Genomic DNA, 15,178 nt, shown 5'->3' on the forward strand with positions numbered 1-15,178 from the left:
TATAAGAACATTAACCCTGTTCCTGGGGGCTCCACTCTCATGACCTAATTACCTCCCAAGGGCCCCACCTCCTAATACCATCCTATTGGGGGTTAGGTTTCAACATATGAATTTTGGAGGAACTTAAACATTTAGTCCCTAACAGCCCTGAGAAATGCAGCATTTAAGCATGGCCTGAAGAAGGGAAGCCTCAGGAGGAAACTGAGAAGTGTCCAGAGGCAAGTGAGGACTGCCAGGTGTCTGGAAATCACGAGGCCCTCTTTCCAGTGGAAGCAATGCCTCCAGCTCTGACTCAGGGCACGCAGAGCAGAATGGCCGTGGCTTTGAACTCAGTGAAAGCTCACACCTATTTGGGCTCAGGTTCTCTACCCTCTAACCTACCCTCCTCTGCCTCTTCTCTTCAGAGAGTCGCTGATCATTCAGAATCCTGTCCTAATTTTATATTCCCCCAGTAATAGGAACCCACAGTAAAATGAGCATGTAATTTCCTTCAGGAGACGAAGGGCCGTGTCTTGATAAAACGAACACATTCTTTTTTTTTTTTTTTAACATACAGGATAGCCCATTCTCAAGGCTCTGACCTTTATTTATTTATTTAATAAAATATTTATTTTTGGCTGCATTGGGTCTTCGTTGCTGTGCACGGGCTTTCTCTAGCTGCGGCGAGCGGGGGCTACTCTTCGTTGTGGTGCGCGGGTTTCTCATTGCGGTGGCCTCTCTTGTACGGAGCACTGGCTCTAGGTCCGTGGACTTAAGTAGTTGTGGCATGCAGGCTCAGTAGTTGTGGCGCACAGGCTTAGTTGCTCCATGGCATGTGGGATCTTCCTGGACCAGGGCTCGAACCCATGTCCCCTGCATTGGCAGGCGGATTCTTAACCACTGCGCCACCAGGGAAGCCCCACATTCTTTTATGACTAAAAAAAGAAAACAGATAAAATCAAGAATGGAAGGAAACAATAAGACATTAAAAAGTGGTTGTCTCTGAAATATGGGTCACAGGTTGTTTGTGTTTTCATTGTTATTCTTTTCCTCCAAGAGTTCATAGTATTTTCCTCCAAGAGTACGTAGTCCATTTAAAATCTGAAAAGGAGTCTTTAAAGTTATTTTTACATGGGAAAGGCTGATATAAAGACTGAACAATTATGTAACTTATGTCTTAAATAAACAATTTACCAAAGTCAAACTAGGCATTTGGGAATCACGCACAGATTTAGCAATTGATGTATGTTATTTGTCAGATGTCTGAATTTTTGAAACCATTTACATTATAAATCCATGTCTGAGAAATAAGAATCCATAAAGAATACCTGAAAACAGACCATTGTGTGTTCAAAAGATCCAGGGCAACCTCTTGGAGGTTATACTGTTTGGTTCTGAGCAAGGATCTATCTGCCAGGATAATGATGAAGACTACCACATACAGCTATGCAGATTTGTGCACTGAACAGCTCCAGGGGGCACCTTTTACTTATAATGCAATATGAATGGAATCTGTAGAAATGAGCAGTACACAACCTACCTGAACAAGTGATAGACCTAGTAATAAGCAAGTGACATTTTAAAGACCTAACCCTGTCACCTGCCAGAACGTTAGATCTTATTAATGGCATCTATTACCAAAGATTCGGCTATGAAAAAATTATAAACCTGCAAACTGCTCCAAATGTAAGCAGTCTAGGAAATTCTGTGAAATATTTGCTGGTGCCATAGACTATTATGATAAGAGTGTAAAAGGGCAATTAGTTAACGCCTTTTGTTTTTTTCACTAAGGGCCAGTCTCAGTTTCCAGGAGAAGCGTGTGTCACGTGCTCAGCAAGGAAGGAGGTGGAAACATCTCAGTCATCGTGCTTGGGGGTGCAGAGGAATCACTGGATGCCCATCCTGGAAAGTTCACTCTGTTCATCCGCCAGCGGAAGGGATTTGTGAAAATTGCTCTGACCCATGGGTAAGTGGCTTTTCATTTCAGGCACCTGGGTCAGGGAAGTTAACACATTATTAAACGAACACAAAGAAGGAAAGTCATTTTTCTGGCCCTTAAAGACGGAGCTCCTAATCGGCTTCCTAATGAGAGCAGATGTGGATGTTTAGGGGGAATGAAATACAACCTTCCCACTAAGGTAACTCAATGTCATGGCGTCCAGCCATTCAACTTGTCTATAAGAGGAAAACAAAAAAAACACAAAATTTTATATGCACAGTATAAATTCCTAGCCAAATGAACAAATGAACCATGGCCAAAACCGCAGATGACAAAGAAGCTTCCTGGAACCTTGATTTTCTATAGAATAAAATTCCACAAATCACTAAGACTACTGAGGTACCTCCCCAAAGGACCTCAGGTATAAGTCAGTTTCAATGTATGGAACATGAACTTAGCGCTATAGGGAGGCTTGGGAACATCAAAGAATTGTTAGGAATCTGTTCTAAAAGTCAGCTGGGCTAAATGAAATATTTAAATCCTTTTCATTGAAAATGCTTATTCTTCCTCCTTGTTATTTGCAGTGCTTATTTGGTGCCAGTGTTTTCTTTTGGTGAAAATGAACTATTTAAACAAGTTAGCAACCCTGAAGGCTCATGGCTTCGAACTGTGCAGGAGAAACTACAGAAGATCATGGGATTTGCTTTGCCACTGTTCCACGCCAGAGGAATTTTTCAATACAATTTTGGCCTAATGCCCTATAGGAAACCCATCCACACTGTTGGTATGTACATCAAAGACTCGAGGCTTGTTAAACTGAGTAAAAAGGATTACCTTACTTTGAGCTATGTTTATTGTTACTGAAATAGCTTTGAGTAAGAACTTCCTAAAATAATAATCCTATAGGTGTTATTTGAACTTCATTTACAGTCTGCCTTTTATTTATGAAATGACTATGCTTTCCATTTGAATGGGAATCAATTATTTTAAAAATATTGCTATTGAACTGCAAATAGAATTCAATTTTAGAAATAGAATTTCTAATACTCTGATGAGTCTATTTCTCTGTACTAGCAGATTACAACATAGCAGTTCTTTGAACACATTACATCAGAGTCTATTAATATGTGGACATTTCTGTGTAATAGATGTCTTCATCATGTTCAGTTCACATAGGCATCAGTTCATACGGCAAAAGCATTTTTTCCCCAACTAGATACATGTATTCTAATATAGACTGATTTTATCTTTAAAAATGGCACGTGTGGGGGGATTAAAATGGAGGAGGAGGATGACGACCACATTAACCCCAAGCTCCTAATTTATCCCTCCCCCCCGTCCTTTGCCCTTTGGTAACCATAAGTCTGTGGGTCTATTTCTGTTTTGTAAATAAGTTCATTTGTATCTTTTTTTTTTTAGATTCCACATATAAGCGATAGCGTATGGTATTTGTCTGTGTCTGTCTGGCTCACCTCACTTAGTATGATCATCTCTGGGTCCTTCCGTGTTTATAGCTCTGGTTTTTACTTAGTGCCTGTCAAGCGTGCATCTCTTAAAGACTCAGAACAAAAGAAAATTGCTTCAGTACATCCTTCCACTTACCCCCCCGAATGATTACATCAGAAACACCAATTCTAGTCTCCAGCATCCTCAGAATCCTGCTATTATGGGAAGCCTTTTAAAAACCAAGCTAAGAATATGCATGTTTCATAAAGACTCAGCTGCGTGCTCTTAGGGTGGTCAGGTGGGAGTCAGATGACTGAGGGCAGCCTGGTTTGTGTGAACCGGACCCTCTGACAATGTGTACTTAAAGACTTTTATTTACTTGGAGAAACACAAGTTAGGGGTAAGTTATTTACAGTTCCATAAACAAAAGCAAAAGCTGTGTATCATTCACGTGCGCCAGAGAATAAAACACAATATGGTATTGAAACCATGATCTAAGTTGCTATGCTCATTTCTATTTTAAATCAGTGCGCTTCAAACCCAGAGCTGTTTCTCTGCTGACTCCCTGACACACCCCAAGCAGAATTCAGGCAGCGTCCAGAGTGGCAAGTTATTTTGGGGTCCTTCTACTCCCCCTTCTACTTAATTAAGAGTTTGTTAACTCTACCTTGCATCACAAGAACTCATTAAATATTAGCTGAATTCACCCTAAATCGTTACTGCATCTATAATCCTCTCACTCCCAGGTGTCCAGAGATGCTCTGATTCTCCATCCTGTAAATAGTTTTCCCCCATATCTCTCAGACCCCACTTTATCAGCAACTTCAACCAGAGCATTCATTTTTTAAAAATAGATTTATTTATTTTATTTATTTATTTTTGGGTGCGTTGGGTCTTTGTTGCTGCGCGTGGGCTTTCTCTAGTTGCGGCGAGCGGGAGCTACTCTTCATTGCGGTGCGCGGGCTTCTCATTGCGGTGGCTTCTCTTGTTGCAGAGCACGGGTTCTAGGCGCATGGGCTTCAGTAGTTGTGGCGCATGGGCTTAGTTGCTCCGTGGCATGTGGGATCTTCCCGGACCAGGGATCAAACCCGTGTCCCCTGCATTGGCAGGCAGATTCTTAACCACTGCGCCACCAGGGAAGCCCCTAGAGCATTCATTGTAGTGTGAGCAAGATTCACTAAGATTCACTAGGAATGTAATGGTTTTGTCTGTTAATGTCTTATTAGTTAAAATCCCTTTAAAAATGTGCTCTGGCTAATTCTAAGGTGCCATCATCAGTCTCTGCATATTTCTTACACCAGACTTTGCTAAACCATCAGGTTTCTCTGCATCCTCCATCAAAACCTTCTTTCCTCTTTCCTGAGGGTCATTCTCAATGGACATAATTTATAAAGAAGCTACCATATATTTTCTTTATGTGTCACAAATAGTATGTCATTTATATATTTTATCCGGGTTATTATCAGTTTATCCAAGTACAATAAAACGTTCACATAGATTATATTTTATTACATAATAATGGAGAGAAACTGATTTCAATGTCACATCCATCATGACAACTGGGAGAGAAAAAGGAAATGAGTTTAGACTTTAAGAACAGTTTGTAAAGAGTCGCAGTTCCTTGCAAGAATGTTGCAAGGAACTAACTAAAGACTAATCTGTTGATTCACAAATGTGTCTTGAGCTCCCACCCTGTGGGCACTGAGAATATAGCAGAGAACAAATAAGGCAAAATCCCTGCCCTCCTGGAGGTCTGTGATGCAGAAACAAACAAAAAAAAGCAACATTCTTGCAAGGAACTGTGACTCTTTACATACTGTTCTTAAAGTCTAGGCTTTAGTTAGGCCTGTCTGATTATAATTGTTAAGTTTTCAGAAATAGAACAAGTACATATTAAAATTTTTTAAGATCAATTTACTATTAAGTTCAAGTCATAGAGCCAGTACAGGTGGTATGACAGAAAGTTGTTTGGGTAAGAAAGTAAAATACAAGGGAAACTTGCTTTTTAAAAGAGGAAATTTCATGTGTCCTAGTATGTGTTGGATTTAAGTTTTAAAATGTCATGTTGAAAAATTTCAAATGTTCAGAAAAGTCTCATGAGTAGTAAAACGAGCTCCTGTGTGCCTTTCTCCTAGACTCCCCGGTTAACATTTTTTGCTACGGTTTTTCTCTCTCTCTAATGGTATCACAAATACACCTTTTACTATTGTTATCGCTGAACTGTTTAAGTGCAAACAACATGACCATTTGTTCCTAATTACTTTTATGTCTATCTCTTAAGAACAAGATTATTCTCTTTTATAATGTCAGTACAATTCAGGAAATTGAACATCGATTAAATGCTATTAACTAGTGTACATGCCATACTCAAATTTCATCAGTTGCCACAATAACATTCTTTTTAGCTATGGGTTTTGGTGAAGGGCAGTTTTTTTTCCCATAGCAGGATCATACATTGCATTTAATTTTCACTTTCTTTAGCCTACTTTAAGCTGGAATAGGTTGTCAACTTTTGTCTTTATAGCATGAGCAGTTTTAAGGCTGATAACATGATCGAATCAATGATGTCTACAACTTACTCTCAAATGGTTCTACAAAAGTAAAAATAATGATACATGTGTATATCCATATACATATTGTGTGTGTGTGTGTGCACAAAAATGTTTAAAACTGGTGAGTCTAGAGGAAGAAGATGCAAGTGCTTATTGTATTATTTTTTTCTATAGGTTTGAATTTTTTTTTTTTTTGATAAAAAAATTAAGGAAGGGAATGTACCTTATTTAAATAAAACTGGTTTGGAACCACTTGAGGACAAAAGTAGTCCATTTTGTTTCAAGTCATTATTCTATCCTAATGGGAAAAAAAGCAGGCTAATGGATTTTCTGAAATAGAAAGGAAGGAAGGGGAACCTAATTTAAATTTTAATTGTAAAGTAGGGATTAAAGGAGGTAATAATAAACGAATTAGTATGGTACCCAGTATAATGTATTAAGTGCTCAGTTAATGTTCATGAGTGTGTGTGTGTGCATATGTATACACACTTATATACACACATACTTACATTGGGCATCTTCTGAGACTGCATCATAAGCCAGAGGTTTACTTGAACCCAGGTTTTGACTCTTCCCAGTCCCACTCTGCCCAGCTCTCTGCCTGGTCTCTCTCTTGTGTATGGCTATGTAGCATCTAAAGAAAGAGTAATTCCTATGTCAGACCGTTAGAGAGAGAAAACTATGCAGAATTTTCACAATTACAGAGAAATAGAACAAAGACTTCTTATTGTGAAAGATCTACTCTTTGCCTCAATGAGAAGAAAATAACTCCCATCTCCAAGCTCTTCTCCAGCTGCAAATACAATAGCTCGTGAAGCTGCTTATTCTTCATTTAGGTAAATACAACACAGCATCACAGAAATTAGAGCAAGACTGCTGTGTAAGGCAATAAAGACATAACTAATCCTGAATTGTTGGATGGAATTGAAAAGGGAACAAAGGAGCATGCCAGCTATAAAAAGCACTGAAACATAAACAAGAGCTAAGATTCCTGACTCTGCCATAAGTAGATGTTAGCCGATTTTTCCAGGGCAAGGAGTTCTACCTCCAGAGCAGCCTGATGCAGCTGGTTTTTCCTTTGTGTTATAAAAAGGGAGTCAGGCAGCAGTCTGCAACTAACCCAGTCTTATGTGGAAAACAGCTTTCTTCTCCTTGATAGTAAAAATCTCCTTTTTGTGGAGAGAGGGAACTCTGGTCTTCTAGGGCTCTGGGGACCCTTCTCAGATTTGCAAGTTTTTGTTTTGTTACCTCTGTCTGTATTCCTAAAAAGTAATTGAGAAAGGTTCTTACTCTCTAATCCAATTTTGGGTTAGTTTAGTAATGAGGGGCAGAAGTGCTGGGTTTAAATCTTCATTTCCTTTGGTTTTTGTTTGTTTGTTTGTTTTTGTGTATGTGTATGTATAGTTTAGAAACTTTCAGCATCTCAGTTTCTCTGTGGGTAAATAAGAGAAAGACAAGTATGACTGTGTTTGTCTCACAGTTTAAAGGGAAAAATCTAATGATGATAAATTCAATATATATGAGCGTGTTTGAGCTCTCTGAAAGAACTATCTGAAATATAATAAAACCATTAATAGGAAAAGAACAGGATTGGAATTAACTGTAGGATATCTCAGGAAATAAGACTCAATAATTCAGAATTCACAAGCCCTAATTGAAGTAAGCTGGGAACAACACTCTTCATCTTCTTAGACCACTGTATCTCTTTATAAATCCCCCCTCCCACCCAGAATAGTTGCACTTAACCTCTCTCCTTGGGATAATTTCACTAAGAAAACAGAAGCTATTTCTATAACACCACAAATTTGCTAGTAGATTTGCAAGTAGATTTCTCAATGAGCACGTGAATTTCTCAGTTTCTTTCCTCAGACAACAACAAAGATCAGAGCTGGGTGGAAGCTTCAAGGTCGCCTACTCTTTTATTCCATACATGTGAAAATTAAGGCCAGTGAAGAAGTTACTTACTAGCTCGGTGTACCTGCTGGTGAGCTGGCACTGGATCTGGTCTAGCCTGGTGCTTCTTGTGCAACACCAGCCCCCAATTCCACCCCATCATTTCAGCCTCTCCAAGTCTGTATTTCAACCACAACTGACATGGGAGTGCCCTGGCCATTCTGTGGTTAGGACTCAGTGCTTTCACTGCCTTGGGCCTGGGTTCAATCCCTGGTCGAGGAACTGAGATCCTGCAAGCTGTGTGGTTAAAAAAAAAAAAAAAAAAAAGTCAACCTTACTGACAGCGAGATAGTTATGTTAAATTACAAAGGACTGATGTCTGCTATGTATGTTTGACACCCAAGCTTTCAAGGAAAACTGTATAGGAGCTTCTTGAGGCTATATATGGTTAAAAACTTAGCAATTTGAGAATACTAATGTTGTGATAAGGAGATTATACATCTATACATAGGATATATAGATTATGTGTAACATTGTATATAAATATAGATAGATATAGATAGATATCTTCTTAATATATATTATAATATATGTGTGTGTGTTTGTGTGTATACATTCCCTTCTCTGTGCTCCCTTACCTCCCATACTATTGTCACACTTCCTTCTACTGTTATTTATCACTTCCTTCTTTCTCTGGTTTCTTCTTAACTAATCACCTTTTGTTACTAACATGGATCGAACCTTGGATGTAGCATGGGGAGACTCCGGGTGGGCAAAGGAAGCCCTGCGAGTGCCATTCTGTTACCTACAGCCCCATTTGACCTCATGCCCAAGCTAATCAAAGGTAGTAAGCAGTTTGCAGTTCCTTGAACATCCTGTACATTTTTAACTCTTGGCATCGGTAGCAGCATCAGGCCAGCAGAGGGCGCAATGAGTAGCAGAGAGGACTGAGGACAGCAGGAGGCGGAGCCACGTATATCTAGTCTCTCAAAATCTGACACAAGTGAGATAAAAGTTATTTATTATATAAATGCCTTAAAATACATGTAGAAATTGCTAGGTTTTAAAAAATTAATTAGTTCATTTTTAATTATACAGATTACACCAATGCCTTCTCATTGTAGAAAATTCATACAATACAGATAAAATGTAAATTCCCCCAGCTCTACCTCCCTCCCTCCAGGTAAGGGCTATCAGGGTACCTTGTAGATTTTCTTAGTGCACTAAAAGCTTATAATGCACCTAGATATAGAAATTTTTAATAAATAGGATCATACTATGTTATTTTACAACTTTTCCCCACCTACAACATTTTAGACATCTCTGTGTGTGTACACACATATATATTTCATTTTTTAAATTGAGATATAATTGCATATAACAGCTTCAAGTGTTGACTTGATATTTGTATATATTGTAAAATGATCACCACAATAAGTCACCATACACAGTTACAAAAATATTATTTAGTTTTTAAAAAAATTGCTGCCTAGGATTGCACTGAATGAATGGTCTGTGGTTTATTTAATGTTTTTTTCTATTAAGACGTTTGGCTGGTTTTGTTTTCCACCATTACGGACAGTGGAATCCTTGTGATTATGTTTTCTAGCACAGATACTTAGCAGTGAAGATATATATTCTTTTCATTTTTTTAGGATGCCATTAAACAGAGCCAGAATAGGGGACTGTTGCCTCCTGAGTTAAGATTTCCCAGACAGTGATAATAGAGCACTGTGGTCTGGCTGTCAGCTGTACCAGAGGAGCAAGCTGCTGACGTACACACACAGCGATGTCCTCTTATCTCCCAGCTGCAGCCAGCACAGTAGTTCATTTGACTCAAAGTCAAAACCACAAGTGTCCTGACAATCCAGCGTCTGCTGAGAAGGAAGGCTCTTTATTTGCTACCAAAAGAGATGGTGTGACCACGGCAGGCAGCCAGTAAAATGAAAAAGGGATGGGAGCTGGCAGGCCTGACAGATTCTGATTGGGAGATCTTTCTAGGGCTGTCCATTGGAGGTGGTAGTTTGTGGTGGAGTGGTTTTGATTTCTTACGTACGATGTATTCTCTGTTTTTGCAGTTGGCCGCCCAATCCCTGTTCATCAGACCCTGCACCCGACCCCAGAGCAGGTTGAGGAGTTGCATCAGACCTATATGGAGGAGCTAAGGAAATTATTTGAGGAGCACAAAGGGAAGTACGGTATTCCAGAAAATGAAACTCTCATTTTTAGATAACTGTCCTCTTAGAAGGATACAAGAGGGCGAGAGAATATCCCATTGAAAGAACAAATATTTTAAATAAATTAAATTTTTTCTTTGATGAAGGAATCAAATTTGCAACTGAGAAGTATTATGTATGGTGACAGAAGTTGATGTTTATCTATGGTAACTAAACATCCAGTGGGTGACTATAGGGTAAGGTTGGAGATGATTATCAGCCTTTTATTCGTCTTCCTCATTTAGGAAGGTAAAAATCATTTTACAAGTTAAGAAAAGGTTTAGAATTATTCACATGCAGGACTTCCCTGGTGGCGCATTGGTTAGGGATCCACCTGCCAATGCAGGGGACTCGAGTTCCAGCCCTGGTCTGGGAAGATCCCACATGCCGCAGAGCAACTAAACCCGTGCGCCACAACTACTGAGCCTGTGCTCTAGAGCCCACGAGCCACAACTACGGAGCCCGCGAGCCACAACTACTAAAGCCTGTGTGCCTAGAGCCCATGCTCCGCAACAAGAGAAGCCACTGCAATGAGAAGCCCACGCACCACAGCAAAGAGTAGCCCCTGCTCGCCACAACTAGAGAAAGCCTGTGGGCAGCAATGAAGACCCAACGCAGCCAAAAAAAACCCCAAAATTATCATGTGCTTAAAAAAAATGACAGCTTCAAAAAAAATAATTAGACCCCTTTACTAAATATTACGATAACTTAATGTGGCGTTTTCACTGAATATGACAGCTGTTGTTCAGCACAGCTGGAACATTTACAAGACAGTGTGTAAAATAATTTGCCATGTGGAACTGGAGGACATCATTTTTTTTCTGCTTGAACAGACCATTTATTAGTGAATAATGTTATTTTTAAGACTTAGATAATTTGATCCTTTAGGTCATATCAACCAACACCTTTTTATACAATATTGCAGAATTTTAATGCCATTTTGGAAACAGAATGAATCTACCATATGGAAACCCATGTGGATGAGAGCATGTCTTCTCTTTTCTAATTATGCTTAGAAATATTCATTGTTGCCGTTTGCTTAGAAGTATGTTCATTTGCTACAGGTAAGGAGGTCTTTTGGAAGACATGCTTTGGACGGGTTTTAAGACATTGAAATTCCAAAAGGTTTTCACAGTAAAAGCAGGGGTTTTAATTGTCTTCCAATATGGCCTCTTCGAGTAAGATGAGCTCTGAGAGACAGTGCCCTCTCTGGTGAGATGTGACCAGTTCACCGTTGACTCGGGTTATATGATTCTCCCTAAACCAGAATGTCAGGTCTGAGAGAGCGGGATCCTTGTCCTTCCTGTTCGTGGATGTCTCCTTAGCACCTGGGTCAGCTCATGATACATAGTAGGCACGAAATAAGTACTTGTTGAGTGGGTGCATGGAATAAGTGCTTGTTGAATGGGTGCGTGAAATAAGTACTTGTTGAATGGGTGCATGAGATAAGTACTTGTTGAATGGGTGCATGAAATAAGTACTTGTTGAATGGTTGTATTTCTAGGTGAACACGCAAACCTTGCCATAGGTAAAGAATTTTTTAAAGCTGTACCATAGTATGAAACCTATTCTAAGAAAAGACGTACTTTCCGAAGGAGATAATGTATGTCTGATTGTCCCGTGCCAGTAATTGACAATATTGCTGGCTGGTTTGTAAGGAGCAAGTTGAGGAGGTTTCTGAGAATTAGTCACTAAGCATTAAGTAATTCTCCAATAAGTAAGAAGAATATCTAGTTTCCAGGTGATCTCCACTGCCACGTGTCTTTCTATATCTCCTGCACGCTCAGTATTTGGGGACAGCTTATATTGAGTTGTTCTAACTTATTGTTAATACGTGTTAAAACCCCTAATTTTTAAAACATCAGGCCCTGGGCTAGAGCCTGGATTGGGTGTAGCAACAGCAAAACACAGTCATGCTGGGTAATGCTGTGAGTAGGAAAGCATTTCACACACAAAAAAGGGAACCATCTCAATTGTTCTATAGAAGACTTTTAGGCCAGCATCCCTTTGGCTTCATATGGTTGAGCAGTCCAGGAGGCCACTGACCCAAGGCCTTAAAATTAGATCAGTTTTTTTGTCAAAGCAAGGAATAGGGCACATCCTATTTTATTCTCTCTCTCTTTTTTTTTTTTTCTGGCCTCTCCTTGTGGCTTGCGAGATCTTAGCTCCCCAACCAGGGGTTGAACCTGGCCTCTGGCAGTGAAAGCGCCAAGTCCTAACCGCTGGACCTCCAGAGAATTACCAGGACACATCCTATTTTAATAGATGTGGATAATTTGATGATAAATCCTTTTTGGTATTACTCAATACCGAACAAATGGAAAAGGAGCACCATTTACATAAAACTATACCCTAGCTGGTCAGGGGTAAGTCTTTCTGAGCAGAGCTGTGAGGCCCAAGTAACCACAACAACTAAAGGCCTTTAAGTATTATAAAATCCATGAACTTCATTCCGTTGGAGAAGTTTATGAAAATCTCATGACACAGTCTTTTGCGATCTCACAAGGTATGAATTTTAATCTCACACTCAGTAGTGAGGGGGCCAAGATGACCACCAACCTCCACTGGATTGTCTAGTAAGCAGTTAAAGCCCATGTGTGGAAAGCAGAGGCCCTGAAAAATGGGAAAAGTTCTGCTCTGATGAATTTATTTAGAATTATGCCATTTAAAAAATCTAGACATCAGCAACTTTAATTTTGGCATACATAAAATTTTATTTTTAGGTACGTATTAGGGAGTTGATCTCCAGAGTCTTAACCCAGCAAAGCCAGAAGTCCTTTCATAAACTCAAAGCATAGTTGTAAGTTCCATACAGTCCTACAGACTGCAAATGAATATATATATATTTTTAAAATAAATTTATTTATTTATTTATTTTTGGCTGTGTTGGGTCCTTGTTGCTGCGCGGGCTTTCTCTAGTTGCGGTGAGCAGGGGCTACTTTTCGTTGTGGTGCGCGGGCTTCTCATTGCGGTGGCTTCTCTTGTTGCGGAGCACGGGCTCTAGGCGCGTGGGCTCAGTAGTTGTGGCTTGCGGGCTCTAGAGCGCAGGCTCAGTAGTCTTGGCTCCTGGGCTTAGTTGCTCTGCGGCATGTGGGATCTTCCCGGGCCAGGGCTCGAACCCGTGTCCCCTGAATTGGCAGGCGGATTCTTAACCACTGCGCCACCAGGGAAGCCCGCAAATGAATATTTTGATAGGAATTTTTGCTACAACACAAACGTGAGCCATATATTGTATTCACTAGTATGGTTGGATGGAGATCTCCTCAACTTTAAAACTTCTCATCTAATATATAATTGCATGTAAAATTTAAACAGCAAAACAAAATAACAAGAACAACAACAACAACAAAAATAACCCCAGAACACCGGAAGAGAAACTGGGCATATTGCCTTAAGAAAATGTGCATTTATGCTATTTGATTTGGACATTTCTTTCTCCTGTTTCCTTTGCACACCAGGTGCAGGCTGAGTCATTTCCTTTGTCTTGCAGCTAGAAGTACTGAAATTGTCCCTACCCAGCTAGGTCTATGACGTTCACATTGAAGTTTGCAGTTTTGGTGCTTATGAAAGCCAGCCAGTTTTGCTCTGTCTCAAGGGGAACCAGGGCAAGGGATGCTGCGTGATTTATGCAAACCCTTCACCATGACTGTGAAAACAGTCAAAGTCTGTATAAATCAGGGATGATGAGTGAGCCTTTATTATTTGTGTAGGGTTAAAAGTAAAATCCCTACTTCCAGTAGAAGGTACATTTCTGTCAAGGGAAGCACAGGAGGTGGAATCTAGATTCAGTGCTCTTACTTCTGTAACTTTGCGTCTCTTCCAAACTACCTCACTGGTGCAGATTGCCAAATTTGTGATAAATCTGAAAACATGTTTGTGGTGCATTATCTTTGCCTTCTTTTCCTCTGAAACAGGAGAAAATGTTGATGGGATCTGTCGGTTGGTTGGTTTTTTCCAATAGCCCAAGTTTGCTAGTTCTCATATATATATGTATTTTTTCTAAGCTAGGTGATAAAATGTCTATTTGTGGGGCTGGGAAAGTTCCTTCTAGTAGAATTTGTATATGTTTTTAAAGGAGAAAAACAAGGCAGTGTCGAAATAACCAAGTAGTTGCTCCTGTTTCTCTAGGATGGTAAACACAGAAGCAGTTCTTTATATTTAAAACAAAGGGATTTCTCTAATGCCTTGTATTGGGTTGACCAAAAAGTTTGTTCCAGATTTCAGTGTCACGAAACCCCGAACGAACTTTTTGGCCAACCCAATATTTTAGTTATTTTAATTAATCCTTCCCAAACACCATCAGCTTAGTGCCTTAATATCTTATATGAGAAGGAGAAATTTTATCTCAATCCATAGATAACCCATGGGGTGATGAGTTCCTCAGTGGCAGAATCTGTGCCTTGCGTATGTTTCGATCCTGGCCCAAAGAGAGCAGACTTCTGCCATCTCTCTGTGAATGCTTGAGGCATTGACCTGGAAGTTTGATGGATGGTGCCGTGGAAGCCCAGTTTTAGAGCTAGAAGGGACTTTATAGTCTGTCAGTTATTCCTTCTGCAGATGAAGCAGTTGAACCCCAGTGAGGTTTAATACGCATTGGAACTGAGCCCATGTTCTAGATTGAACAGGAGGTACTGCTATTCTGTGACTGTTGATTAATAAACCCAGGAATCCTCCTGTAAAGCAAAAGCGTCAAAGAAGTAGAGTACGATTAAAAATACACTTAAGGCAAGGAATTTAACAACTCTGCAGCAAGCTCTGTCTTACTGGCATTAAGAACATTTTTCTTTCTTGAGATCAGTACACCGCATTGTTGACTTTTCCTTTTTGCAAGAGCTATTTTGGTGATGTGTCCTGGGCAAAGCCCAAGTTTCCAACAGCAGGCTTAGCCACTGGAGCCTTACGTATTGGAGCAGCAGGATGGGGCAAGCTGCCTCAGGCCCAGGATGGGTGACAGAGCCTGCAAACATCTTCCCTCTCAGCTGTGTTGCGATCGTTAATGCAGCCAAAGCAACCCCACTACTCAGACAGAGGTGCAAGCAGAGCTTCTATCACCTCACAGTCATCTCCAAGCCCCAGTCCATTTTGGCTTCAGCCTCTTCCAGCTGGCTTGTCACAGCTGCTTTTTTTTTTTTTTTTTTTTTAAATAGCTCTTA

General features: G+C 40.0%; 1 protein-coding gene across 1 annotated transcript in view; it reads left to right on the top strand.

The window, feature by feature from the left end:
• Positions 1–10,494, top strand: part of MOGAT1 (monoacylglycerol O-acyltransferase 1) — a 28,153-nt gene extending 17,659 nt beyond the window's left edge. Inside the window, exons 4-6 of the mRNA XM_059928811.1 lie at positions 1,771–1,945; positions 2,503–2,702; positions 9,888–10,494. Of these exons, the coding sequence (XP_059784794.1) occupies positions 1,771–1,945; positions 2,503–2,702; positions 9,888–10,042 (530 nt within the window). The 3' untranslated portion in view covers positions 10,043–10,494. The remainder of the gene's footprint in view (positions 1–1,770; positions 1,946–2,502; positions 2,703–9,887) is intronic.
• Positions 10,495–15,178: the final 4,684 nt, after the last annotated feature.

This window comes from Balaenoptera ricei, chromosome 7 (assembly GCF_028023285.1).
Source record: "Balaenoptera ricei isolate mBalRic1 chromosome 7, mBalRic1.hap2, whole genome shotgun sequence".
NCBI lineage: Eukaryota > Metazoa > Chordata > Mammalia > Artiodactyla > Balaenopteridae > Balaenoptera > Balaenoptera ricei.